The 27,091-nt window shown below is 42.8% G+C and overlaps 2 protein-coding genes across 5 annotated transcripts in view; both read left to right on the forward strand.

The window, feature by feature from the left end:
- Positions 1-18,653, forward strand: part of ralgps1 (Ral GEF with PH domain and SH3 binding motif 1) — a 147,903-nt gene extending 129,250 nt beyond the window's left edge. For both annotated transcript variants that reach the window (XM_029259572.1, XM_018758380.1), the window contains exons 12-21: positions 2,397-2,464; positions 8,560-8,686; positions 9,004-9,155; positions 10,247-10,295; positions 11,449-11,529; positions 11,907-12,012; positions 13,010-13,102; positions 13,762-13,867; positions 14,300-14,391; positions 15,872-18,653. In XM_029259572.1, the coding sequence (XP_029115405.1) occupies positions 2,397-2,464; positions 8,560-8,686; positions 9,004-9,155; positions 10,247-10,295; positions 11,449-11,529; positions 11,907-12,012; positions 13,010-13,102; positions 13,762-13,867; positions 14,300-14,391; positions 15,872-15,901 (904 nt within the window). In that variant the 3' untranslated portion in view covers positions 15,902-18,653. The remainder of the gene's footprint in view (positions 1-2,396; positions 2,465-8,559; positions 8,687-9,003; positions 9,156-10,246; positions 10,296-11,448; positions 11,530-11,906; positions 12,013-13,009; positions 13,103-13,761; positions 13,868-14,299; positions 14,392-15,871) is intronic.
- A 2,071-nt stretch (positions 18,654-20,724) lies between these two features.
- Positions 20,725-27,091, forward strand: LOC108938032 (glycosyltransferase family 92 protein F13G3.3-like). 3 transcript variants are annotated; one of them, XM_018758300.2, is made up of 3 exons: positions 20,725-20,934; positions 25,607-26,923; positions 27,064-27,091. In XM_018758300.2, the coding sequence occupies exon 2, from the start codon at positions 25,633-25,635 to the stop codon at positions 26,920-26,922; it is 1,290 nt and encodes a 429-aa protein (XP_018613816.1). In that variant the 5' UTR covers positions 20,725-20,934; positions 25,607-25,632; the 3' UTR covers position 26,923; positions 27,064-27,091. The 3 variants fall into 3 exon arrangements, with proteins under 3 accessions (XP_018613816.1, XP_018613817.1, XP_018613818.1); XM_018758302.2 differs by lacking the exon at positions 20,725-20,934 and adding an exon at positions 22,895-23,089; XM_018758301.2 differs by lacking the exon at positions 27,064-27,091 and having other exon boundaries at positions 25,607-26,943.

Genomic DNA, 27,091 nt, shown 5'->3' on the forward strand with positions numbered 1-27,091 from the left:
ATTAGTCTAATGCTGGAGTTTAGTTTAATTGTGAATAAACAAAAGTACCATTTAGAAGCTGAATCTTTTATTAGGGGATGTAAAAAACTTACAGCGCAAGGTTTGTTTTTTCCAATAACCGAACTCTAGCGTCACTTGACCATTTCTGACCTGTAGCAGTTGGAGTACAGGAGGTCCCAGGTCCCAGCGAAGACTGTCTTCGGATGTGTACGTGTGCTGTCCATTAACTTTTTGTTAGAACTTCCCAAAACCTGTTTCTGTTAATGCAGGATATTTACCTGGTTTTTACCACTGAACAGCACTGGCATTTAATTAAACCGAAGGACAGTGTTATAGTCATCCAATCATTTACAGAACCCACTTGTGCACCGCAGGGTTGCGGTGGTCTGGAGCCTATTCTGGGTGGGAGGCAGGGAGCACCCTGGACAGGACACCGTTTCAAGCACAGGGCAATCACACACACTCATTAGTTACACACACATGCAAAGGGCAGTTAAGAGTCACCAGTTAACCTGAAACACTTGTCTTTGGGCTGTGGGAGGAAACCAGAGCGCCTGTAGCACAGGAAGAACATGCCAACTCCATGCAGATTGCGCTGAATTCGAACCCAGAGCCCGGGGACTGTGATGTGCAAAAACCACGGTACCAGCCCATCTTATTTTCAGGGAGGTTTATGTTTTGGGAAAATATACATGTCTGTTATTCTCCTTTCCGCCGTGAGAAAAATGTAAACCTAGAGGGTGAAACGTAGCCAGATGCAAATTGCTTTGACTTGCACAAACATCGATGTAGAATTTCTGCTGAAGAAACGAGTGGTTGTTGAATGGTTCCAAAATTTTAAGCGGTTCCTGGATGTTACGTTATTCGAAAATAAGTATAATGTGTATATGAAGAAGTATGCGTTTTATTGTGTTTGTGCTGCACTTATTCCAACTTCAGCGAAGCAGTCAGACCTGGAAAACTGTTGTTTTTAACTTGTGTTTTCGTCTCCGGTGGCGATGTGCAACTGCGCGTGAAATTATGGAAATATGTGGGTACTTTTGCATCCTCCTCCTCCCCAATCCCACAGCGACAGTGCAGTGGCGTGGAGCGGTGGCAGGATGGAATGGGTTCGCCGGCCCACGTGGTGGCTCCGGTCCCCAGGCCAGCAAACCCAGACGGTCTCCAAACAGCCTCCTGAAGACCTCGCCAACAGGAGGCGCCGGAGATAATGGTCCCGGCTGCTTTTAATGAGGAAAATGAGGCTATTCTGAGGGCTCCTCTAAAGTTGTTTCAACGGGCCTGTGTTCAAGGCTTCTGGAGAGAAACGCCGTCTCCTGCAGCTTCTGAAAACCCAAATGAGGACTCCAGTGCCCAGAAAGGAACAGGGCTTCTTCAGTGCTTGTATGGTTTGACACTTGTGACGTGTTCGGTTCTCTTTAGGGAGCAGAAGAAAATCCCGGCTCTTGTGGATTATGAGTATTGCCTTTTTTTGTGTGTTTTTTTTGACAAGTGAGACAATGAAATAATACTTATGATATGAGCCGAGAACAATCAGCTCACATATGTGACCCAATGACGGCGCCAAAGCTAAAGAGCATTACTCTTTTCTGAGCTTTTTTTTTATCGATTATCAGTTATTACCACTTATTATTGTTTTATTAGTGGCTCGTCAATTTCCAGCTTCCTCATTCTTATTTATAATGTGTTTCGTCAACACATCAGTGCAGACTGTTGGGGCACTTGGCAGCATAATGGTTAGAGCTGCTGTCTTTGGACTTCAAAGTTCCGCGTTCACATCCCAGGTATACAGTAGTACCTTTGAGCAAGATACTTGCCCTAGAAATTACCCAGCTGTATAAATGGGTGAATAATTGCAGGTTACTTAACACTGTATGTTGTTTTGGAGAATAGGAATTAAATTTCTCTTAACTTGATTTAATACTGTTACACCCTGCTGGATTTCATCACATTTATTAAGAATCACTGCGCCCGTATCATTCACATGAAATGAATAAACTCTTACACACATTAACGAAAAGGTATGACAGATCCTAGTCATGTTCTTAGTAATGGTTCATATGAAAAACACCTTCACTGCAATGGTACAATCCAAAACTTAAAAAAAAAAAAAATTCCCCATCATGCACAGCTGAGTGTATACACACGCACACACACACACACACACACACGAGCAAACTTAAAAGTAGGTTTAAATGCACACTTGTTTACAGAAATCCTAAGAAAAATGATAAAAACTAGTAACGCAATAAGGGTTCAGGACTCGAATGTTTGCTGAAACTGCGAGGGACCTTATTATTCCTGGATTCCTGGGACCGATCCCAGCTGCCAGCAGGGGACGCTCTAACCCGCAGCGGATGCTGACCCTTGTGTGTCCTTGTGTGTCCCTATTACAGGCTGTCCCTGAAGATCGAGCCTGGGAACAGTTCTCCCCGCCTGGTGTCCTCGAAGGAAGACCTTGCAGGTGAAAGACGCTTATGTATGCGACAATTGATGTTGTAGAAACCCGGTCCTGGTCGGAGAACTGAAATCATCGACACCGGACGTGTGGTACCGGACTGCTTTCTGTTTATGGGTCGCGGGACTCATGGAGTTAAACCTTTAAAATTTGCAGGAAGCCTGTCGGTTAGTTTAGGGTTAATGAGTCCTGTTTTGGGGGGTGCGGTGGCGCAGTGGGTTGGACCAGGTCCTGCTCTCCGGTGGGTCTGGGGTTCGAGTCCCGCTTGGGGTGCCTTGCGATGGACTGGTGTCCCATCCTGGTTGTGTTCCCTCCCCCTCCGGCCTTACACCCTGCATTGCTGGGTAGGCTCCGGTTCCCCACGACCCTGTATGGGACAAGTGGTTCAGAAAATGTGTGTGTGTGTGTGTGTGTGTGTGTGTGTGTGTGTGTGTGTGTGTGTGTGTGTGAGTGTCCTGTTTTTTTTTTTTTTTTTTTTTTTTCTCCTCCCCCCCCCCCCAGTGATCAGAGTTTCTTTGTATAGGAAGGTCGGTGTTTTTTAGGAGTCTGTCCAGAGTAGCACTGCCATCCTGGAATCTCAGAAGTGTCCACAGAATTAGATGCTCGTGAGTGAAATCCAAACGGAAGTTGCAGAAAATTCAGTGATCCTGTTTGAAAGTACGGTACCGGCGTAAAGCGTCCGTCCGCCTGGACGACTTGGACAATACGTGCGGGACGAATTGCGTCCTGGGAAGATGTGTTGACTGAGCTTCTGTTCAAACTTAACCAGATGCCTTGAGGAGGGGGGGGAACATTTCCAGAGAGCGTGGGCCAACTTAGTGCTTATGGTAGTGGGTAGATCCACTTCCTTGCACCCGAAGGACACAGGTTTGAATCCCATTTCCTGCTACAGTACCTTTAATCAAGGTACTTGAATCCTGAATTGCTGCAGTAAAAATGACGCTGCTGTATAAATAGGAAAGTGTAATTCGCTTTGGAGAAAAGTGTCAACTGAACAAATTAACAATAATAATAAAGTTATGGACGTTCCGTCCACTGGAAACCATAGCAATGGAAGAAAGTGGTCGTTGGCTACCGATCCTAACAGGAAGGCCTCGGAAGACTCGTTCCGTCTCTTTTGAAAGGTGACGTTTGGCCTGTTTTAATCATTACACGTGCTTTCTGGAAGGGAAACGCTGTGAGGCTTCCAAAATAAATTTTGAAAAATTAAGTGGAAAAAGGACATTTACTCACCAAACACCCGCCCGTTGTTTACCACGACGTGGTCTGGTACCAGACGAGTGTGCAGATCATTTTTTCTTTTCAAGCCAGGTTGTTTTCAGTAGGTCTCGGGAGAACGTTGGCGACTGTGGCGGGAGCTCGACGGTTGGCGATGGGACCCGATGTCCGAGCCGTTCGTGCAGAAACGTCCAGGCTGGAGGTCTGGCGCATACGATCTTCTAATTGTTTTTAAATATGACCAGCACCTTCTGGCCTGTCTGGTTGACTTAACGATGCTGAGATGCAATGGCAAACACTTGATGCAGTCAGAAAGAAAGCTGCACCGATCGACCCGATAGGATATAGGATTTAATTAGTATCTTTAAATCTGATCTGCGTCACTTTATTCCCTGGTGTTTAACAGACAGATCCTGGTGTTAAACTCGCTGGGTAGTCTAAACATTTTAATACCTTTTAATATTACTTTAGCCGCTTTCTTCCGAGTCTTTTTCCATTAGGTTGCCGCAGCAAAGTCGGAATCCTCTTAAAAGGCAAACAAGGAGGGTGTGGCTATAGACGGACGGTATAAATCTGTGAAAAACATTGTAGAAGTTACACACGCACAAAAGCGTGTGCCCTCTGGACATCGGAGCATCGATGCAGACGGATACTGTGTTCTACGTCATGGTATGTTATGTTCTAGAAGGTTCCCGTCCGTTTGGACTCCCTTGATGTTGACGTTTCAGAGGCGTTTGGCCGTCGTCGTGGCCTCATAAGGGCAGCACATTCACACCAGGCCCGTGGATCACAGAGGAGCGCTCCAACTCGCCCTATATGCGTTATTAATATGTGTTGTCGAAACCATTTTTACCCCCTAAGGGCAAAACTTAACATGTTTAACGGTCCTGCTGTATCTCATCCAGTCATCATTACATAGTTGTCATTTTTTCAGCAAAGTGTACATTTTCCAAGTAAACACTGTAGCTGAATGACCCACTTATGGAGTTTATTTGCAGAGTCTGCCATGGCAACCGGTAAACAGTCCCTTCGGCATCCCTCCCCTTTTCATAAGCCAGCGTGTTCCAGTCGCACGCTCTTCGCTAAATGGCCGAGGTCACATGTACACATCTCATGATCACCACATTTATGTTACTTTCTCTCCAAAGCGACTTCCAATGAACACTCTGTAGTGTTACCAGCCCACAACTTATTCACCAAGGTGACTTGGACTGCTGTGGACACAATGAGTTACTCATCCATACACCAGTAAAACACCATGTCACTCACACCCTACAGGGGGCTTAGTCACCAGTCCACTTGGACAGCATGTCTTCAGACAGAGATGCTAGAACCAGAGGAGCCTGGCAGGGGTTTTAATTCAAAGAACCAAGGATCCTTCAAGAAGCTGAGATTGAGACATCTTCATTTAGATGATGCTTTCTCCCAAAGCAGCTTACAATGTTAGTCCTCCTACAATTATTTACCCATTTATTCAGCTGGGTAATTTTTACTGGAGCAACTGAGGGTAAATACCTTGCTCATTTTTGAATTTTGTCAGCAATGAGATTCAAACCTGCAACCTTTAGGTCCAAAGGCAACAGCTCTGTCGCTACACTACCAGCTGTCCTCCATACTGTAGCGCAACCCCTAGAGGTGCTTTCCTTGAGCATCACAGCCGCCTCCAAATGCACCCCCACCTTCCAACACTTTGTCCCAAGAGAGGTTTATCTCGTGGACTCTGCCGCTCCGGGCCATGTCCCATAGGGACGCAGGAGAGCCCATCGAACGAGACGGAACAGCTGGGCTGCAGCCCCCCCGACAAGGGTCCCAGAGCGCGAGAGGGGGCCGTTCTCTCGCCTCCGTGTGCCACAGACATGAGGTAGTATTACTCAGTTGCTCCGCACACCCCAGCGCCAGGCCCTGTGGTTTCCTGTCAACTCTTTGACACACACACACACACATACACACATACTTTGGACCCCCACACTAGGAAGTTTCTAATAGCTATGTGCAGCGGGGCAGTGCCCTCACGTGTGCCGCGTGTTTTCTGGAACCGGCGGGCTGCGAACTTACGACACTGATGGGTTCCGTGTGACGCACAGGGTGTTTCTTGTTTGGTTCAGAGCCGTCGCACATAGCTCATGCTTGCCGTGCCGTCACTGCGGATTTATTGGTGGCGAGGAGAAGCGTTGAGGGAGGGAAAGGGGACTTATTGGAAGCAGTGTTTGTTCTCCAGGTGCGGTTTTGCCCTGTTTCCATCGTCCAGGTTAGGTGTGTCAGAAGCAACGGCTCCCTTCGGGAACTTGAACTGGTAACCTCCAGGTGTCCACTTAGAAAGAAAAGATCGGGAAATCGCCCAGGTTCGCGAAGGCACCAGCCAAACAGCGGTTACCGTGGAAACGAGTGCCTTCGCGCAACACGAATCTTGAACCACAGTTTGAACAAACCGTTCCACCTTCCATCAGTCCCACCGGACAGTCCTGGAGTCGTTGTGCAAGGGCAACCCGTATCACGTGGTTCCATTACCGGTGTTATTTATCTCCCTGTTCACTTTCTTTAGCTCATGGTTTCGTCAGAAGTGCCGCGGTATTCTGCGAAGCTCTGTGATCTTGACAGCTTGATTTGCGCGGGCCGAGAAAAGCAGGGCAAACGCAGTGAAGTGGAATACGCTGCGATCTGCCGGTTCCCCGTCGTCCTGACTGTGAAAATGAACTGCGGGTGGGGGGGGGGGGTCTCCAATAAAATCCCGCTTAATTGTGAGCTATTCCAATTAGCAGCATTTTTTCCCACCTAAGCGCTGTGTTTTACAACGCGCTGGAAAAAATGTCGCGCCGGATGCCAACATCTGACATGTTTTAGCAAGGATTCGTCAATAGTTCTCGCAGAGCACCGTTTTTTTTTTTTTCTTTTTCATTTTTTTCCAGGGTGTTTATTAGGAAAGCCACCAGTGCGATGGAAACAGCTCCTTAGCCGCTTGCTCATGCTACCAGATATGAAGCCTTTTAAAACTAGGTTGCCTTGCTGCTCTAAGGATCTTGCAGTCCTTCCGTGTAGGTGTGTGTGTGTGTGTGTGTGTGTTGGAAGTGTCCGGTGGGGTCGAGAACACTGGCCTGAGACCACATGACACACCATGGCATTCACTTCAAGCCCTGTGAAATAGCAGGTAAGATGGGCAGCAGGCGATGAAGCGGTTTGAACCACTGCCTTATACTCAAAGGACCTTGGATCGAATCCCTGCTGCAGTAGCGTTGGCCGAGGTACCAACACAGTAAAAGATACCCAGCTGTGTCAATTAGTAAATAATTCACAACGCAACAAACGTTTCATTATGTCCATTTTTTGCATTTCCCATTCAGTTTTGTGAGATTATTCATACTTTTGGCATTAGATTGTACTGTACGTCGGTTTTTAGAAAATAATTCCACATTCTTGAAATTAGCAAATTTTTTGCACATTTTGGCACCGGGTTCCAAGCACCGAACATTCCAGTACCTTTGAGGATCTGATGCTTTTTAGAATGTTTTGGTACATTGATTTGATGCCTTCTAGAATCTTCCTAAAACTGATGCTACAAGAACTAGTGGTATTTTTGTTATCAGAACTATCACCAATCATAATTAATACAAAAACTGACGTAACTAAGAAGTTTGGAAAATTTTATTGTGCTGTAAGTAGCTTAGTATGCGATACTTAACACGGCACGTTGCGTAGGAGGAAAGCATCCGATAAATGAATAAATAAAGATATTTCAAATTCCAAAACTATCCCCATCGCTCTACATGTCAGCCCATATTTATTAAAAAAAAGAAAAGTCCTCATGTTCACTGCGCCAACAGGCTGCGTTTCAGCTAAACGGTAAAGATCAAACCAGGCGAATCGGGGTGTTTGTTCGTCGCCCACCCGTTCCGCCATCGCAATTTGTGGCCGACATGCCCATGAAGTCCCTTTCACATCCTGCCGCGCTGATGGTGTTTTACGGGATCGTCCACTTGCTGGGTGAAGGGGGACAAAGGGGGGCAGGGACCGGGAGACACCTGACTCGCTTCTTCTCTTAAATGGGAACATGTGGTCACCGGTACATGGGCTCCGACCGAGGGCTCCGGAGCATTTTAGTGATCCGTGAGCTCCTGCGTGGTGAGGGAACTCTTTGAAATGTCGCATCGCTCAGCAGACGAGGCGCAATGGCTTTTACAAGTGATGCAGATTTCAACGGCGAAGCTGGAGGTGATACTTGCCAGTGTTTGGGTCTGAAGCACCATTTGTTAATAAGCACACTGTCTGTGTGTTAACATCTCGACACGTGGTTTGTATAGCGTGTCCAACTTGGACCGAATCAGACTGTTTGCGCTCGGTCTTTGCTGCGTATGTTAACAGAAATTTTGGGAGCAACGTGTGGTTAACAGATAGATCAGCACTAGTGAGCAAAGAGGAAAATGTTTTAACTGCACGTCTCACGTAATCACAATAAATGGACAATGCAGAAGGAAAATAGTTGGTCGCTTATTCAGATAAGATGACAGAGGAGCTGCAGTCTAAACACATAAATGAAAAATGAAGATAATATTCAATTCATATGATTCAAACTTGTAAGACAGGATTTTAGGCCTTTTATATGAGACAAGATATTTGCAGTCCAGAATATTGTCAGAAATGCTAACTCATTTATGCAGCCTTTTTATAGAAGACTAAAAGTAGTGTAAAAATCTTTGCAATACTCTCTCTTTGAACTAGAAGTGTTACGTAAGTGTAGTTTGTTGTGATTGTCACGTTTCTGCTTGCGGTATTGTTAATGCAGTGCAGCTTCGGCTGAATAGGGGGCGATATGACAATATTCAGGGAAATGCCTTTTCCATGCTTTCGACTCACCTTGCAGCTCCATGTTTTGGCCCATTTTATTTCAGGCTCATCAGAGATGGCAGCCTCAATGAGGTACCACCGCCGGCCCACCTGCCCAGACACCTCGGTGGGAGCGCACCTGCCCACGCCCCCTCCGTCCCGCCACAGGAAGAGCCATAGCCTCGGCAATAAGTGAGTGTTACACAAGCCCGCCTAGATTTCTGCTTTGAATTAATAAGGAAAGGTCTGGCATCACCTTGATAGGTAAAGAAGATTTTAAAGCATTTTGGCCTATTAGCTAACTTTGATGTCATATGCAATTCCATGACCTTCCACCAGATGGAGACAAAGTATGCAATGAGAATTCGCTTGAAAAATTTCCATTTCTGTCTTTTCTTGATATAAGCATGGACGCTTTATTTTTTGCAGCCCCATCCCAGTGTCTTTCCGTTTATCATTTTCCCGCCACATTCTCCTTTCTCTGTCCTCCTGCTCTTTTCTTGCTGCAGTATGATGTGCCAGTTCAGTGTGGTAGAGAGTAAGAGCGCCACCTTCCCCACGGAAAAGCCCCGGCACCTACTGGATGACAGCTTCCTGGAGTCACACAGCCCTGCGCGGAACCACACGCACAGCTCAGTGTTCACCAACGGCACATCTCTAGGTGCTCACACACTCCCAGCCTCGCAACCTCTCCCCTGCCAGAGACCTGTTGATCACACTCCCTCTTACAGCCTCTGTACGCTCTTAGTAATGCGGTGCTTCAGATAATCATAAATCTTTTTGTGACCCAGCCACGCCAGGGACATCTGTAGTACTTTGCAACTTAGTGATGTATAAGAAGAAATAGCAAGATTTTGACAGTGGGGAAAAAAAAAAAAAACATTCCCAATACTTTTTAAAGAACACCTTCTCTGGCCTTTTGTTGTTTGGGTTGCAGAGACACTGCAATGGAATTTTGTTGATGTGAAAATCCACAGGGCCAATACACTGCCAGCTGTCTCATCTTTTGTTCAGTTTTACATCTTAGGCCACTTTTTTTCAAACTGAAGGTTTTGTCTTTCAGAACGAATGCTGGATTCTCATGTGACGCCCAGTCGAGTTACAAGTTTTCACATTTGTCTGTATCAGAATGAATGTGACCTGTGATTACCCTGTGAGCCAGTAGGGGGCAGTAAAGCCAACTCTCAAACAGGAGTATTGGACGGAATTCATTCAGTTCAGTTCCGCAGTGTTTACAACTTACATCTGCTCTGCTCTGTCAGTGACTGATAAATCAATGACCAGATGAAAATCGCATGTTTATAGGATGGGTCGACAGTCAGGACTCGGTGTTAGTTTGAGGAGACAGGGTCTTTCAATTTTGATAGTTTGCAGCTAATAAATAAATTACAAGTGTCACAGAGTATTTCATTTGCTGTAGCTTTATCTGAGACTTTTACAGGTCAAAACCCATGAATAAATCAAGCAAGTTCTGTATTTATATATTGTAGATAATATATATGTATATATTATCGATTGTGACTTTGGGGTAAAAGTGGTTTAGTATTTACAAACTTTTATGTTTATAAAGTGAGCAGCTACTATACTGTATCCACACTGTTCTTCTGATACTTCTTATTCAACTTTCTTCACAGATTTATCCCTCAGCGGATACTAAATTAAGTCTCTGGGATGTGCCTTTGTGTATGAATGCCATCTGTCTGCCGCAGTGTGTGACCCGTGTGACCCGATTCTTTCATATTCCGCTTTCAGGCAGCAGTGAGAGCTCATTCAGCGAAGAGCTGTCCTCCGGAATGGAAAGGTGAAGTTGGCTTTGTCTCCTCTTCTGTAAAGTCCACCTGCTCTTACGGAAGGCGGTCTGCTTTTCTCTTTATGTTGGCTCTTCTTGTCAAGGCCTTTCTGAAATTGATACGCATGAAGTTTGGCTATCGTGTCGATGTTATTGCATCGGGGGCAAGTTTAGTTTTCCATTCATTCATTTAGCCGAAACTTTTCTCCAAAGTAACTTACAGCATTAATCTTTTATTAAGCAATCTAGTAAAATGTAATGTAAGGTAAATGTATATAATCATGAGCCTGATTACAGCTGCAGTAGTTTGTCTGCTTTTAGTCAGTCATGTACTGTTTACATAACAGTGGTTAATTATACATAAATTTTAAATTAAGTTCTCAGAAGATAGGTCTTGTGTCTTAGTTTACATGAAGTAGTTTAATTAGCGGGGGGTGCGATGGCACTGCGGGGTTTGGCCAGGGCCTGGTTTCTGGTGGGTCTGGGGTTCAAGTCCCGCTTGGGGTGCCTTGCGATGGACTGGCGTCCCATCCAGGGTGTGTCCCCTCCCCCTCCAGCCCCACACCCTGTGCTGCCCAGCTAGGCTCCAGCTTGCCACAACCCTGCTTGGGACAGTGTGTGTGTGTGTGTGTGAGTTTGATTAGCCTTTGGTTGTTGTGAACTAATCTAATTCTCCAGATTTACATACTGTCGTTGCACACAGACTTGAAACAGGGCTCATTGAATAATTAAATACCAGTCTTTTTGCATTATTAAAATACATATAAGCCAGCAGGTAGTGTAGTGGTTAGAGGTGCTACCTTTGGACTCAGAGAGCCCTGGTTTGAATTCCTCCTTCTGCTGTAGTACCCTTGAGCAAGGTACTTGCCCCAAATTGCTCCAGTAATAATTACTCTGCTTTTTAAAAAAATAAATCATTGTAAGGTGCCTTGAGGGAAATTATCAGCTGACAAAAAATTCAAATGTATCTCATCATAACATAACGCTGTAGGTAAAACCCACGTTTAGTATGTCTTCTTTGTAGTAGTAGTTATGACACAAAAAAATACAAGTTTAAATTTAAATCTCTGCAGAGAAAAGACTGTATGTAGTACTTCCTGTGTACCTTACACATTTTCCATAAAGCTGTGTCACGCTCCAGTCTGACATGTGACTCTGCAAACAGGGGTCGCATGTACGCCACTCTGGGCCCCAACTGGAGGGTCCCGGTTGGAAATTCACCACGTAGCCGGAGCTATGTTTACAGGTATAGAAGCTCGCCGGTGTCTGTATACCTTACCACTCCACCCTTCTCTCCTGGGTCCAAGCCTGACCACAAAGGGGATTTATTGTCCTCCCGTCATTCCTCCCATGTCTCACACACTCTCCAAAAACATCTTTTCAGCTGAACATATTCTTATGGGAATACTGTGATTAGATTATTATGTGTTTCTTAGTTTTGCTAAGAATCCTGCATGCAGTCCAATGCCCTCATAGTGTTACTCTCTATGTGTGTAGTTTGTGGTTTGTAGCCGTATAGGTGCACAAAGCAGACGTGTTGCTGCTCTTCAAGATTTCATGATGTGACATCCAAAATGCTTCACACTTAGATAACAGGATTACCTTTTCTGTTTGGGTCCACAGCCCCCCAGGAGCAAAGTCCACCTACGAGTTCAGCACCATGAGCAGCGTCACGATGGAGGGTCCGCTGAGGCGGAAGACTCTACTGAAGGAAGGCAGGAAGCCAACGGTCAGCACAATCATTTTCAAATGACCCCAGAGCCAAACCTTGTCTTCCTTGTCCTCCTTCCACTATCTGGGTCTTTGCTATGTACTCGTTTAGTTCATGACTTTAACGGGAACTCCATGTCTGAGCCAGTTTTCTTAACATACTATTCATTCTTTGTTTAGCTGACACCCCTATTCAAATTACAGCTTTGTACATACCAGCAAGGGAGAGTATTTATTGTGTATGAGGAGGAATGCATGAGCCCACACACTTAAAAGGTGGGAATAAAGAACCAGGAGTGAAGAAGCACTACAGCTGAGCAATGGCCTTATTTTTTACATATTGTTAAAGTAATGTCTTTAAATTTATATAGTCATTGTCTGTTAGGATGCTGAAAGACACACTATAATGGGAACTAAATGAAGAACTGGCATAATAAGTGGCAGGGGGATGTAGGTAAAGCCATCAATGGAGTCGACATTGAGTATGCGGAAAAGAGAAGAAGTCCCATTATTGAACCTTGAGGAACACCTAAGAGTTGAACCTTAAGTGATTATGATTAGGACTAGGGTACTCACTCAGCTTCAGATGAGGAAAACTTAAAACCTCACTGGGAGATGTGTTTTGTTTTAATCCCCGTGCAAAAATACTGAAAGATTCACTTTATTTGAACTATTATAGATCTATATATATATATATATATATATATATATAGAAAGAGAAAAACTTTATTGGTCCAAAAAGAAACTGCACATATTGTTTGATTATTATTCAGGTATATAGTAAGTGAAATATGTGCAAATAGTGAGTTTATTTATGCATGGCACCCTTTCCAGCAGCTTGCCTCCGAACACAATGTAAATGCAAAAAAGAGAGGTATGTGAAACATAGCTTAACATGTGAAACATAGCATAGCATAATGATACATGGTTATTTTAAAACATAGCAAAACTTGCTGGTGAAAATGAGCACACAGAATATCGGCTGACATGGTTATTATTTGTCTTTGTTCTATCAGCTGTCTTCCTGGACACGTTACTGGATTGCTCTCTCTGGATCCACCCTTATTTACTTTGGGGCCAAAGCTCTAAGGGCTACAGAAAGGAAACATGTGAGTATTATTAAATCATAGACTTTTGAGACCTTTTGTATCTTTTATGTGTGAAATTTGTTGTATCATTGTATTAGTCTACTGCAGTAAAGTTGTTTAATCACTAACACATCAGTGCGGTTGTTATGTCCTTGCTATCAGTGTTTTCACATCATGTTCACAACCAGCTTGCAATATAGCTTCTATTAGACACAAAGGTCCTGAAACATGCAGAAGTTCTCTATGCCAAAATCAAACAAGATTCAAAATGTTTCTTCAGATGAATTCAGTCTCTTGCATCACAATGTTAGGAACTTGATCTGAATGCCAGTACATAACTTGGAAAGATCCATCTTTATGAACTGAAAAAACCGAAATATGAGTTTGCAAGTCAGTCTGACTTAAAAAGTTAACTCTGCCAATGTTAGCTGAGGATGGTCTATCAGTCATCATTGGAAGGACCTGTAGGTGGTAGAAGTGTCTGAATGTTCATATCAATGTCTTTAACTGCACTGGAGTCCAGCTGGGTACTCCACACTGTTACATAACCACAATACCCAGAATTAAAGTTTCAGTATAATTCAGATACTGGGCTTTGGCAGCTGCAGAGCACCAGAGCCAATGAGTACATTCTGGGTGCACATCTTTGACTCAGGTCTTGATTCTTGGTTCTCCCAAAGTATAAATCAACACCTTGTAAAAAGATCACCATAACTGGCTGGATGGTGGTACTGCCCGATGACCCAGAGCATCCCAACATCTTCCAGCTGAATGACCCTGATAAAGGTGAGATGTACTCCCCTACCTGAATCACAGTGAACTGGTAGAGACTGTGCAGATGGTAAAGTTAAATATCAGCCAGAATCAAGGTTAAGGTGATCCTGAAGTTATAACAGGTGGTAAAATGGCCTTGTACCCAAAGGGTTGTTAGTTAAAGTCCTATAAAGAGTCCCCACCGCATTAAAGGTGTTTAACCCCTTCCTGCTTCAAAATATTCTCAACCCTGTAAACTAAAGCGTTAAAATTCACGTATTAAAGAAAAATCAATGACACTTCAGTTGCTAGGTGGCACCAAGGTTTAGCTTTAAAAAGTCAGTCTACTGTAATTCCTTCTGTTTTACAGTTTGGGAACTGAGTGTTTTGACATGCGGTGTGAGTTCTGCATTGAAAATGCTGTCAGCAAGTTCTTGACTTTGCAACTGTATGTATCTTGTGTAGGTAATGTTTACAAGTTCCAGACGGGATCCAGGTTTTCTGCAATAATCTGGCACAAGCACCTGGAGGACGCCTGCAGGAGCAGCAGGCCCCAGGTATGTAGAGTTCAGCGGAGATGGCGGGTCACCAGTGTACTGCAACAATATTAATATCAGCCCACACAGACAGCATCTTGACATCTGAAGACTCCTGATTACAATCCCAAATAACGTGGAATATGTAACACTAGACACAGCATACTGTATCTCCTATAAATCAAAACTCCCCATCCTGCCTCATCCTCTGCATCCTAGCTCAACAGTACAATTTCAGGCTCCCAGGACTCCTAAATACCTTCTTTAAATAGCTGTACACTTCACAATGTACAGAAGAGGTGCGTTTTGTGAAGTTTTAATTTGGGCAGTCTCAGGATTATGCAGGTGACCCACAATTATTTACCCTTTTCAGATCTAATTTAGTTCACCCTTTTGTTCAAAGCCACTTATAATTCTAGATACGCTTCCTGCAATCATTCGCCCGTTCATGTTTCTTCTTATGTGTACTATTACTGTTTTGTTTAAGCTCTGTGCAGTTTAGTCAGCCAGTTATGTACAGCATATCGGTCCCCAAATCTTTACTTAAGCTGCGATTCCATTATTTTGTACTTTAATTGAGCACTGTAATTATTCAGTCTAAGAGATACATTGAATAAGAAATATGGAAATTATCAACACGTCATGGGAGTACATACACACTGTCTGAACCGCTTGTCCCATTCGGGGTCGCGGGGAGCCGGAGCCTAACCCGGCAACACAGGGCGTAAGGCCGGAGGGGGAGGGGACACACCCAGGACAGGACGCCAGTCTATTGCAGGGCACCCCAAGCAGAACTCGAACCCCAGACCCACTAGAGAGCAGGACCCAGTCCAACCCACCGCACCACCGTGCCCCCCTCTCATGGGAGTACAGTATATAATTATTTGAATTTTTATGGCAAGCTGGAAATGCTAGATTCCTGTTTTTTTTTTTCCCCTCAACAATTTAATATTTACCTTTTGACGTGTTTAGATTTTACGATGCTAAATGTGGCTTCATGTCGAAAGACAAAATGTCTTTTGTTGTAGTTGTTTGATCTAAAAGTCAAGTTTGCCACACACCCATTACCTGTCACCATATGTGGGCATGAACCTTGAGTCAACTTTGATCAACCTTGGTCAGGTCACTTGGGCGGGAGTTTCACATTGAAACACGTAAAACACCCGCTAACCCGAGGTTAAATCGCTGATGATGTGGTCCAGGTGTATTGTGAAATCTGTGGCATGAATGCATCAAAGCACCGATGAATGTTTATCTGCGCAAAAAGATGGACAAATAAAAACTGTACCTTGCCAATAGAAAGGAAAATGGTTTACTTGCACATTGTGAATTTCTGATAAAGTACGCAGTTATTCACTGATAATTTATCAGCCATTAGCTGTTGAACATTATGTACATACATGAGAAATTTTCTGTCTGTTGCTGTTTAATCTTAAAGTATGTTAGTGTTTACCATGTGTCAACAGCACACGGTAACCATTTACCCCTATCCCCGCTCCAGATACCAGCAAATCTTATGTCGTTTGAGTAATCGTCGCCAGACAAAATGCCTTGAAGAATGAAGTGCCAAGCCCATCCAAATGGGAAACCTGACTAAAGAAGCAATTAGAAACCACAGGGTCCAAGAAGAGAACCTTGAAGCACTTCCATGCGGTGTCCATGGCCCATGTAGGTCTCCAGTGCAGTGTGAATGGGAGGACAATAAGGACGTCTTTGGCACTGGAGACAAACTCTCACATTGTGGTTTGTTTCAGAAGAGGCAGAAAATGACCTGAAACTGGGCCAGAGTGGCAGGAAGGTGAAAGGTCGCCATATGGATATCCGTGTTGTCGTCAGTACTCTTTTGTCCTTAACTTGCTATGTTGTGTGTGAATTAGAATGAACTGGCTGCCCGCGTTGGGTTCAGCTGACGGAGAAGAGGAATGTACGAAAATGACAATTAAAAAACTACTGACAGTGTTAATAAAGTAAGGCGGGCGCTATGTGACATGAAGGTCAGAGGTCAGGGGCCGTCTCAGAGGTTCTGTCAGGGGCCTCGCTGCGTCCTTGTACTCCGCTGCTCAAAATGCTGAAACCTTGGGTTTTTCACACCCTGAGAAGTTCCTTTACACCCTCGGAGGTTAAATCCCTACACTCGCGTGTACGTGCTGTATCATTCAAGGTGACTGTTTTGCTGGTTACGGATGTGTAAAAAAAAAAATAGTCATGAATAAGAGCTACAGCTACATTACTTTTATTTCTTATTTTATTTTGTGCTTTTTTTTATGATGAGCGGCAGGATCAAGTTTCCATGTACCGGTGACATCACTGAAAAGTGTAATTAAGGAAGAAGTGATTGAACCTGTTAAGAAATGAAAATCATGCCCATAACAAACTGTCTGCAACTTATTCTCCACTTTGTATTTATTGTTTATAAATACAGCCAAGCGAGGGTGACTGTCACCATGAAGTAACATCAGTCTCTGTTACGCATTACAAAATAGGGGCCCAAGTCTTAACCTGTCATATCATTGTTACGAAACATAAAAACGAAACCAGAACAAGAGCAAAATACGTCTGCTGTCAGATAACGTAACTGACTGGTGTCGAGATTATTTATAAAAACACAAAGAAGTTTGATTGCTGAATTCCAGCATGATAATTTCATAAGAATGCTTCCAATAAAACAATTGTTACATCTACTACCTTTTCCCATGTTAGGAAAGGCTGTGTACCTGGGGGGGAACTGGAAAAAATATGATCGAGAAATCCTATATTGGAAGGGTGGGGGCATGGATGAGGGGAGGGTTAAATTAGACAACAGATGTACAAGTTGTATAAATTAGTCGGTGTAAATATTTAAATTCTCCTGTTTTCTGACTTTGTGTGCTCGCTGGGGGTAGTAAGCACATCTGCACTTGTGTGTCACAGAGAACATCCTTGTGGGGTTGCTGTCTAACCTCAGTGTCCTTATGTATTTCATTCCTGTGATTCAGACCTGTGTGTATAGACATGTAGAATACATATATGGAGATGTGCCTAAAGAAATTCGTCTGGCAAGTTTTTTTTTTTTCTTTTGTTTTTCATAAAAATACAAAAAAAGGACTTGAATGCTGACATGGACAGACTTTGTCATGGTGAGACTTGTGCACAGCTTTCGTGTTGTGATAGACTGTAGCCTGTAAACTGAATAGAAAATATACAGTATTCGATTTTTGTTCTATATTAACTTATTTAAAATTTTATTTAAAGTTTTGAAATCTTGCCTGTGAGACATATGAGCATATTAAGCGTATCGGGGAAAAAACATGAATTGGGATTTCGGGGGAACAAAAACAGTGTTATGAATTAGCGTCTGACATTTTCAGTGCCATAAGTTGACAGCTGTGGAAATTTTTCATTGTTTTATAGGTTTAAATTTTTAAAGAATGTTCTTATATCACTTGTTTTCCCAGAAAGGAAAAAACAGTAAGTCTATTGGTTTTGAAAACAAAATGTTGGCTGGTACTTTTCTTTTGCAGACTGGCCTCATTAATTCATGTGGAGCCAAACTGTTGTCTAAGGTTGTTTTCATAATGGTATCCTGTGGATAAACAGATTCAAGTTTAGGATGGACTGTCAAGTAAGCCAGCCCTTCAGAAAAGTAATATCTTTGTTTTTTTTTACAAGATATATTACAAGTCCCCGTTTCATTAACACGTAAATCTGGTTTATCGATCAGCCAAAAAAAAAAAAAAAACTATGATCTAATGGATCTATGTATCATAAATGAATCTATGTTTACAGGAAAGGGGAACAGCAATACCTGTAGCATTTGAAATACTGAAGTAAATGATATAGTACAACAAATATTGTTCTGCAAAAGGGATTCTGGAATAATATGGTTTTAATTTAAAATAATCTTGAACAAGAAAACTTGGAATTGTTTAAATTACGATTTGAACAATGTGAACATACTGAAAACTCACTGTTCAACTTGCTGAAACAAAATATTTTTTTGTACATATGAACATTGTACTGTAATGCTGAACATAATTTTCGAGTGCCAAAATGCATGGTTTTAACCACTTGTACATGAAAGGATATGATTTTGGATTGTGGCTGTGCTGCATTGTTTTTCTCAACCACACCAACTTTTTTATACGTTATTTTGTTTAATGAGGGAGGAGAAGGTTTTTTTGGGTCATAGTTGCTCCAGGAAAAGTGTTGCATGTCTGTATAATTCTTTTTTCTGGTATCGGTAGCTGTACTCAGTATGACAGTCACTCACTTCTACTGCCCTTGTGAATATTTTGCTAACTTATTTGTTACCTTGGCCTTGTAATAAGTTGCTGTATTTTTTCAGCTTGTAACAATGACACTTTCACAAATTAAAACATGTTTATGTAAACAATGAAGTGTTTTTCTTTCCCATTGTCTTTAAGGTTTACAGTATGGTAATTCTTAGAGGGGGGGAAAAAAAAAAAAAAAAAAAAAAAGAAAGATTTACCATCTCTTAAACATTAAAATCCACATAGTTTTATTTAGGAGAGCCAATCTACCTGAATGGTAACCATGTGTAGATGGTGTACAGAGCCGCCGCCTTTTGTAATCGGAGGACCCAGCGTCCAGTCACACCTTCCATCGAACTGTAGTGCCATTATTAAGGTACTTGGCCTGAATTTATACAGTAAATATGACCCTGTTGTATAAATGGGTAAATACTTGTTAGTGATTTAATATAGGAAGTGGCTGTGTGCTTTTGTCTTGTGTAACTTAGGAGTAGTAAAATGGATGAAGCAAGGTATATAACAAGAATACTTTCTGTACATTTTTTTGGAAGCTAAGTCCATCCAACCGGAAGTTTTTCTGAACACACTCTTTACTCACATAATGGCATTATTTTATTTTGTAAAACATGTATTTATTAATTTAACATTTCTAATAATAATGATACATTTTACTTAACCACACACACACACACACACACACACACAGTCTGAAGCCGCTGAGCAAGGTAGTGGCGAGCTGGAGCCTAACCCAGGAACACACCCATTTAGCAAAAATAATCTTTATTCATAAATCAAATAAGCAGGAAAATCAGGCCTTAATAATAGTAAAGCTGGGTGCAACCGTTGCTTTCAAATTCTTTAAAATCAAGCCTGCCAACCCTCTACACGGTGAGTAATGCACAGCACACAAATCTTACGAATTAAACAATGAAAGCACCAAAGTACAAATCACGCAAAGTAAAACAGAATTTTAAAAACTTAAGGCCCTCTGAACACACACACACTTTCTGAACTGCTTGTCCCATACAGGGTCTTGGGGAACTGGAGCCTAACCCGGCAACTCAGGGCGTAAGGCCAGAGGGGGAGGGGACGCCAGTCCGTCGCAAGGCACCCCAAGCGGGACTCGAACCTCAGACCCACTGGAGAGCAGGACCCAGCCCAACCCACTGCTCCCCCGCGCCCCCGCGCCCCCCTGCCCTCTGAACATAAAACAAAAAAAGACGTCGTCTCCAGACAATCATATCTAAAAATTGACCATTAAAACCCCATTCATCCAGTTTCTTTAAAACACAAGAGAAAATGTTTATTCCACTAACAAAGAAAACACACACATTTTCAGAACCGCTTGTCCCATACGGGGTCACAGGGAACCGGAGCCTACCCAGCAACACAGGGCGTAAGGCTGGAGGGGGAGGGGACACACCCAGGACGGGACGCCAGTCCGTCGCAAGGCACCCCAAGCGGGACTCGAACCCCAGGCCCACTGGAGAGCAGGACCCGATCCAACCCACTGCGCCACCGCACCCCCCCACAACAAAGAAAACTATTTTTTTTTTAAAAAAAAAAAAAAAAAAAAGCTCACTTGCTCAAAATGTCTTACACAGCAGGAACACTCTTGGTCAACCACTTCTGGTGTTTACATTAATAGGCCCCACCTGAAAAAAGGCACAAAAAGGAACTTGCCACGATTGGAACTACAAAGAGCAATATTAAAATTCAATATTTCAGTACGACAATCCCATTGCACAAACTAAAAACAATACTTACAATACCAAGATGTAATCACCTGCACTGCAGACCATAAACAATAAGGTTTTTTCTTCCTTAATTAAGGGATTACCTGCGGAACATGGGCCGATTTAAAGGGACCACCCACTACACTGAAAAACTGAGATTTTCCCCAACAATAAAATACAGCATAGAAGGTAATTTGGCCAGGCAGTACTCGCACGACACGAATATCTGAGCGCAGTCCATGCGATTAAGGCACAATCTGAGAAAGGGTTTACACTGGAGTTCGTCCCAGTGGGCATGACTACCCCCCCAGTGTGGGAACGATACCTCGTGACATCCCTCCGGAGTCCAATTTCCTGTTGTGTTTAAAAGGCACAGTAAAACTGCTGCGTCATTGAAAGGACATTGGATATAACAAAAAGCTGCTTCGCATGTGAACCAGCCCACACAGATTGAGCATCATCACTGTCGCTTGTGACTCCTCCATAATTTGTTCATCGATCAGGATGAGCTCCGTCTCCCTCTTCCAGGAGGGGCTGCACAGCTGGATGACAGCTGGCCCACTACAGCCGGTGATACTGTGAGCAATGTGTTCCGCTTTATACTCATTGTCAGTCATTTTTGTATACTGTTATTAACCTATTATTACATTTACTAGTTGCTATATTTGTAGTCCGGTTGCTAGGTCTGGGTGTGATGGGGGAGGGGTATTCCTTGAAAGAACACCCATCGCTGTGGCTTTTGTTGTACTAAGGAGATATGTGTTACTGTTTGCCGTCATGCCAATAAGAGAGCAAACACGTGGTCATGCTTATTGCAGTTCTACATTCTACTGCTGTGTGATTGGTGTAAAGACATATTCCGTTTCACAGGGTAGTGAGTTAGAGAATGAAGAAAAATTCATTTTAAAAATCAACAATACAGCAGTATTTCACTTCCCAGCTTTAAAATGAGGGTGCCCCCCGATATATTTAATTAGACAGTATTGCTGCTGCTTCAGATTTATGTCAGGTGCCTACATAGCATCACAGATGGTGAAAGATTTTTACATTTCAAATATTAGAGATATTATAGTTAGAGACGAGTTTAAATGGCATCGCCTCTCCTTAAACCTCAACTAAACCACATGTCGAGCAGGTTTAACGTAAAGTGACCTGTAGTGGCAGTTTGGTGATTTCTAAATGACGCAGCAGTTGGGAGAAGAAGGTGGAGAATTTTTAATTTCATACTTATTTAAACTATAGTCCTCACACACACACACTGTCTACAACCGTTTGTCCCAAGCGGTGTCGCGGTGAGCTGGAGCCTAACCCGGCAACACATGGCACAGGGCTGGAGGGGGACACACCCAGGATGGGATGCCAGTCTGTCATAAGGCACCCGAAGCAGGACTCGAACCCCAGACCCACCAGAGACCAGGACCCGGCCAAACCCACTGCACCACCATACCCCCCTTAAACTTATCATCAATGTGAAATATTTTTAATATAATATATGAATATTAAAATTTTACAGCACTGACTTGGTGGTATTTCAAGAACATTTAACTGAATAATTTATGTACCATTCTGGCTAGATACAGTACTTGTCAGATTACCCCAAAGTCTAATCACTTGCTACAATGGTTCAGATGTCTAGCCCACAACTCGACTCTTTTTTTAAACATATACCTGCAGTTTGGGATATCGTATTCTGACATTGCACTTTATCTACTTTATGTTTATCTAATATTCAATATTCAGGGTATACAGTACAATTAGAAGACGTTATAGGTCCCATATTTCAAGCATTTTAGATGACTTTCAATGCGATTCAAAGCAGACAATGACAAAGAATTTGAAACAAGAGTCTTAAATATAGATAATAAAACTTTTAAAATGTGTGCAAGGCCATGACAAAACAGCAAGCAGAACGGGACAAAAACTTGCAAAGACACCTTACCACCAACATTAAGTTAAACCCCCCCGCGATGAACTGGTGACCCTACAGGCCGTACCTTGTCTTGTACAAAACTGAATGGATGGATGAGATTTTCTATTCTCCCACGGACTGTTGCTGGTTTTACACCGAACCGGATGTAGACTTTAAAATTTTCCAGTTGTCAATATAGTGTAACCTCACACTAGGGTGGCTTCAAAAGTATACTTCTGCAAATAAAGAGCACAGAGGGTTAGATTATCTGGAGTTTGTTTTCTTACACTGGCCGCTCGCTCGCTCGCTCGCTCTCTCTCTCTCTCTCTCTCTCTCTCTCTCTCTCTCTCGCTCGCTCGCTCTCTCTCTCTCTCGGATTGCCTTGTGCCACGGCCTTTAAATTAAGTTTAAGAGATACGAAAGTTTCTACCAAGTCATTTTGCCACCTTTTGTTCTGGCATCTGTGGTTGTGGGAATAAATCAGAAATGGCGAGAAAACTGAGGGGGGGGATTGTCTTTCATCAGCGTCCCTCAGAAGATTTTTTTTTTTTTTTTTTTAAAAAAAAAACCCTGGGAATATATACGCGTCTTTAATAACAGGGCGGGTTCATACGCAACGCTCTCCTAGATCTGCTCTGAAAGCGGACCTTTATGCTTCTTTTGGCGTCTTTCCCGAACCTGCGTGAAAACACACGCTGTTCCTTTTTCGGGTCTTTTGTGGATCCTTGTTGCTAAAACACACCTGTGCCTGTTTTAGGGGTTTGTTGCCTGGATGAAAACACACCTGTGTTATTCTGTGTGGTGGTTACTAGAGAGGCGTTCAGGTAATGTTTCTTGCACACCTACTCCTGCTGTATTATGTTATGATATGCTTGTACTGGCTTTTCGGGTTTGTTTAATCATCATCATCATTATTATTATAAGAATTATGTTACTGATGTTGCTGTCTTGTTGCCCCAGGCTCAGAGGTTGATATTTAATTGGAATGATCATGACATGATGATGCGGCGCCAAAGTGCCTGAGAGAAACGCGTTGCTGCAGCTGTCTGTCTTTTATCGAATTCGTTCCCTCGCGTCCTTTACATTTACATTTATGTAGTCATTTAGCAGACATTTTTCTCCAACGCGACTTCCAATGAACTACGAATTATGTTATCAGCCCACTTTAGCCATTAAGGCTAAGTCTTTCGTGGACATAAACGTTGTTCTGATGGGTGTAAACACTGGAATATACTAGATTATTGTATGTTGCGGAAAATCGCATTAAACCGCTGTGAACTACCAGTTTCTTTGTACCGTTCAACGGATTAATTCGTGTGGTCTCACTTTCCTCAACGGGTTATGGAAAGTAACTGCTTCCGTATTGTAAGGGAGCGGAGAGGAGACGATACTTCAGTCTAAATACGTAGTTCCTATTAGTGTTTATTCATGTACGTAGTCTTGTGCCCTGTTCTGATTGGGTGTTGCACTGCTTATGCCTAGTTTGCCACGAGGAGGATTCTGGGGAATTCAAGGGGTGAGCTCCTAACCGTTGCGCGGGGTAGGGCGGGCTTGGGGCGCTGAGTGACCTGGGGGAGCTCTGGAGTGTTCAGGGATTGCTTAGTACTGTTAGAAACGTCTTTAAGACTGCTGCTAGGAAAACATTTTTATTAAAAAGAAATTGGAAAACTATTTTTAATTGTTGGCAATGAATGAAGAAATGTTTATGTCAGTTGGACAGTTTGTAGAACCAGCCACGTTTTGGGCTGTTATTCCAGTCTGATCAGTAAGAAGAAACCAAGCTAGAAAAACAGGATGGGGGGAACTAGATACAGGTACACAAGAGTATGATCCTCTTACCTTGACTCCTGAGCCTGTTTCCACTAGCTCCATTGGGGGGTGTTATAGCATCATTTGTTGTTGCTTAATTTTAAATAGCCCTCATCAATGCTCTTTATGACTGTTTGCACCTGTTTTCCAATACTTAAGTCTCAAATAATCAAAACATTAGGATGAAATATTAAATATAATAAAGGAACTTAAGACTAAACTAGGGCATAAATTTAATTTACTGAAGTACTGTACATGAGAAAGATATATTTACACGCATCCCTGAGAACAATATATACACACACACGCACACAGTTTCAGAACCGCTTGTCCCATCCGGGGTCACGGGGAACCGGAGCCTACCCAATGAATGTATTACTCTACATGAACAGGAGATATTTGGGTGCAGTCACATGGTTCTAGAGCACAGTCAGTGCCACCACAATATACACCAGTGTAAATTACACGGGTAGTTCCATCACAGCTTTTCCATTATTAAACACCAGACGCACACACAGGCTGAAGCCGCTTGTCCTCAGTGGGGTTGCGGCGAGCCGGAGCCTAACCCGGCAACACAGGGCACAAGGCTGGAGGGGGAGGGGACACACCCAGGACAGGATGCCAGTCCATCACAAGGTGGCCCCCAAGCAGGACTCAAACCCCAGACCCACCAGAGAGCAGGACCCGGCCAAACCTGCTGTGCCACTGCACCCCCCATTGTTAAACATCATTATTAAAAATGTATGCATTACAAACACGTGCATGTTTATCGAGCACTTGACATCAGTGGAGAAACGAGCTAGGATGAAAGAGCCGTTATGAGACACCTCTTAAATGTGGAGAGGAATGTGAATTTAAAAAAAAAAAAAATAAAAGGAAAACATTTGTCAAAACTGTTAAAATTGTGTGTGGTTAATCAGTTTAAGGGGCTGTCATTCATTGTTAAAGTAGGTAGTACCGGGAACAGTTGCTCTGTATACTGAACACAGGTACAACTTTTCTAGGATCATTATACCGAAAGTCTAAACCGGGAGTCCATATAACGAGGTATACCCCTATTAGAAGCCATTATTTCCACTATTTAGCTGACTCCTTTAAGTTGGTTTTACCCTGTTACACATTGAAACACTCAGTAAGAGTCTCTCTGAATATTTCTCCATCTATTCAATAGAGTGAGTAATACTGGAGCAGTCTAGGGTAGGTACCTTGTCAAAGGCTATTATAGCAGGAGTAGATTTGAACCCAGGTCCTCCAAATGCAGGGGGATTGCTGGAAGCTGCTACAATTGGGTGCTGTTGGTTTGGTTATTGGTTCATTAACAATTTAGATTTCATCCCCACCTCCCCATTTCAGGATGAATCATGAAATAGTATATGTTGTACCTATATACTGTATATTTGCAGTCATGGAAATTACTGTGCATAGACATTTTGTTATAGCATGAAGTATTGTACATTTGGGGGTTTTAGCTGAAATGTGTTAAAGCACTTTCCTGTTGGGTGAAAGCCATCTCAAATTTTTCTCCTCTGCAGGTTGCTAAGTCATCAGCGGGATTTTCATGGAGTATTCACTGAAATTGAAGATCTTGGCATTAGCAGTTGTTGTATTTATGATCTTAAAGTTCTTGATGCCTGGCCATTATATCCAGCTAAAACCGTATCGCTCTGTGTGCACAAGAACTTTTGCTGAACAACTTATAGTAGTTGTTAAGGACACAAAACATCTCATAATCTCTGCCTATAAAGACCATCGGACCCATGGAGATGTTCGCGTCATTAGCATCACCAAAAGAGCCGATCTCGGATTGCTTTCTTGTGTTATGTGTTGCCCACAGGAAGGCTTCATTGTTACAAAAGCAGTGGTAAATATGCACAGTGATCATTTTGGATTTCCTTTTGTCACAACAGACTTGCTGTGTAAAACTGAAGCAAGTTGTGATGCTATATCCATCACTACTGCTAATACTCCAAACCTCTCAGACATCTTCACTATGCCCTTTATACCCATACAAAACCAAAAAAAGGTGGAACACATCTTCCCGTACAATTTCACAGTTTGCATATCAAACCTCTTTGGGGACTATAATAACGTGCTGCAGTTTGTCCAGACCATAGAAGTATACAAGATCCTAGGCATACAGAAGGTGTACATCTATAACACCAGCTGTGGGCCAGACCTTGAGAAGGTCCTCCACTATTACAAGGAGGAGGGGACACTAGAAATTGAGCCATGGCCCATTGACAAGTTCCTCAACCCTTCAAGAGGATGGAACTTTAATGAGCATAAAGGTGACCTCCATTACTTCGGGCAGTTAACGACTCTAAATGACTGCATCTACAGAAACATGTACAAGTCCAAATATGTCCTCCTCAATGATATTGATGAAATCATTGTTCCATACGAACATGCCACACTGGGACTACTTATGGAAGACCTCCAACGACAGCATCCCTCTGTGTCTGTCTTCCTTGTCGAGAATCACATCTTCCCAAAAACAGTTTTTGACAGCGACGATAGATTCAGCTTGCCACAATGGAAAAAAGTGCCAGGAGTCAACATCTTGGAGCACATTTACAGAGAACCTGACAGGAAAAACATTATCAATCCTACAAAGATGATCGTCAACCCCAGGGACATCATACAGACATCTGTGCATTCAGTCCTGAAGAATTATGGAGACACGTTAAGAGTTCCTTTTGACGTCTGTAGGATTGTGCATGTTAGAGTTCCTCTACAAAACAACCTCAAAAAAGAACAACTGATTGTAGACACAAAACTGTGGGAATACGAGAAGGAGCTTCTCCCAAATGTTAATCATGTGCTGCAGAAATCGGGTATTTACACTTGAGGTATATTTTGTGTTATGTATCAGAACAATTCCAAATTATTTTCAACAAATGCTTTATCTCATGTACCTGAAATCAGAAGAATAAAGTTACTGTAAATTATTGAGTCACTTCTAATGTTTTATCTCATTTGCATGCATTAGAATACACGCGTGTTGACTGAAACTGCTT

The sequence above is a fragment of the Scleropages formosus genome, chromosome 17 (assembly GCF_900964775.1).
Source record: "Scleropages formosus chromosome 17, fSclFor1.1, whole genome shotgun sequence".
In the NCBI taxonomy this organism is placed as follows: Eukaryota; Metazoa; Chordata; class Actinopteri; order Osteoglossiformes; family Osteoglossidae; genus Scleropages; species Scleropages formosus.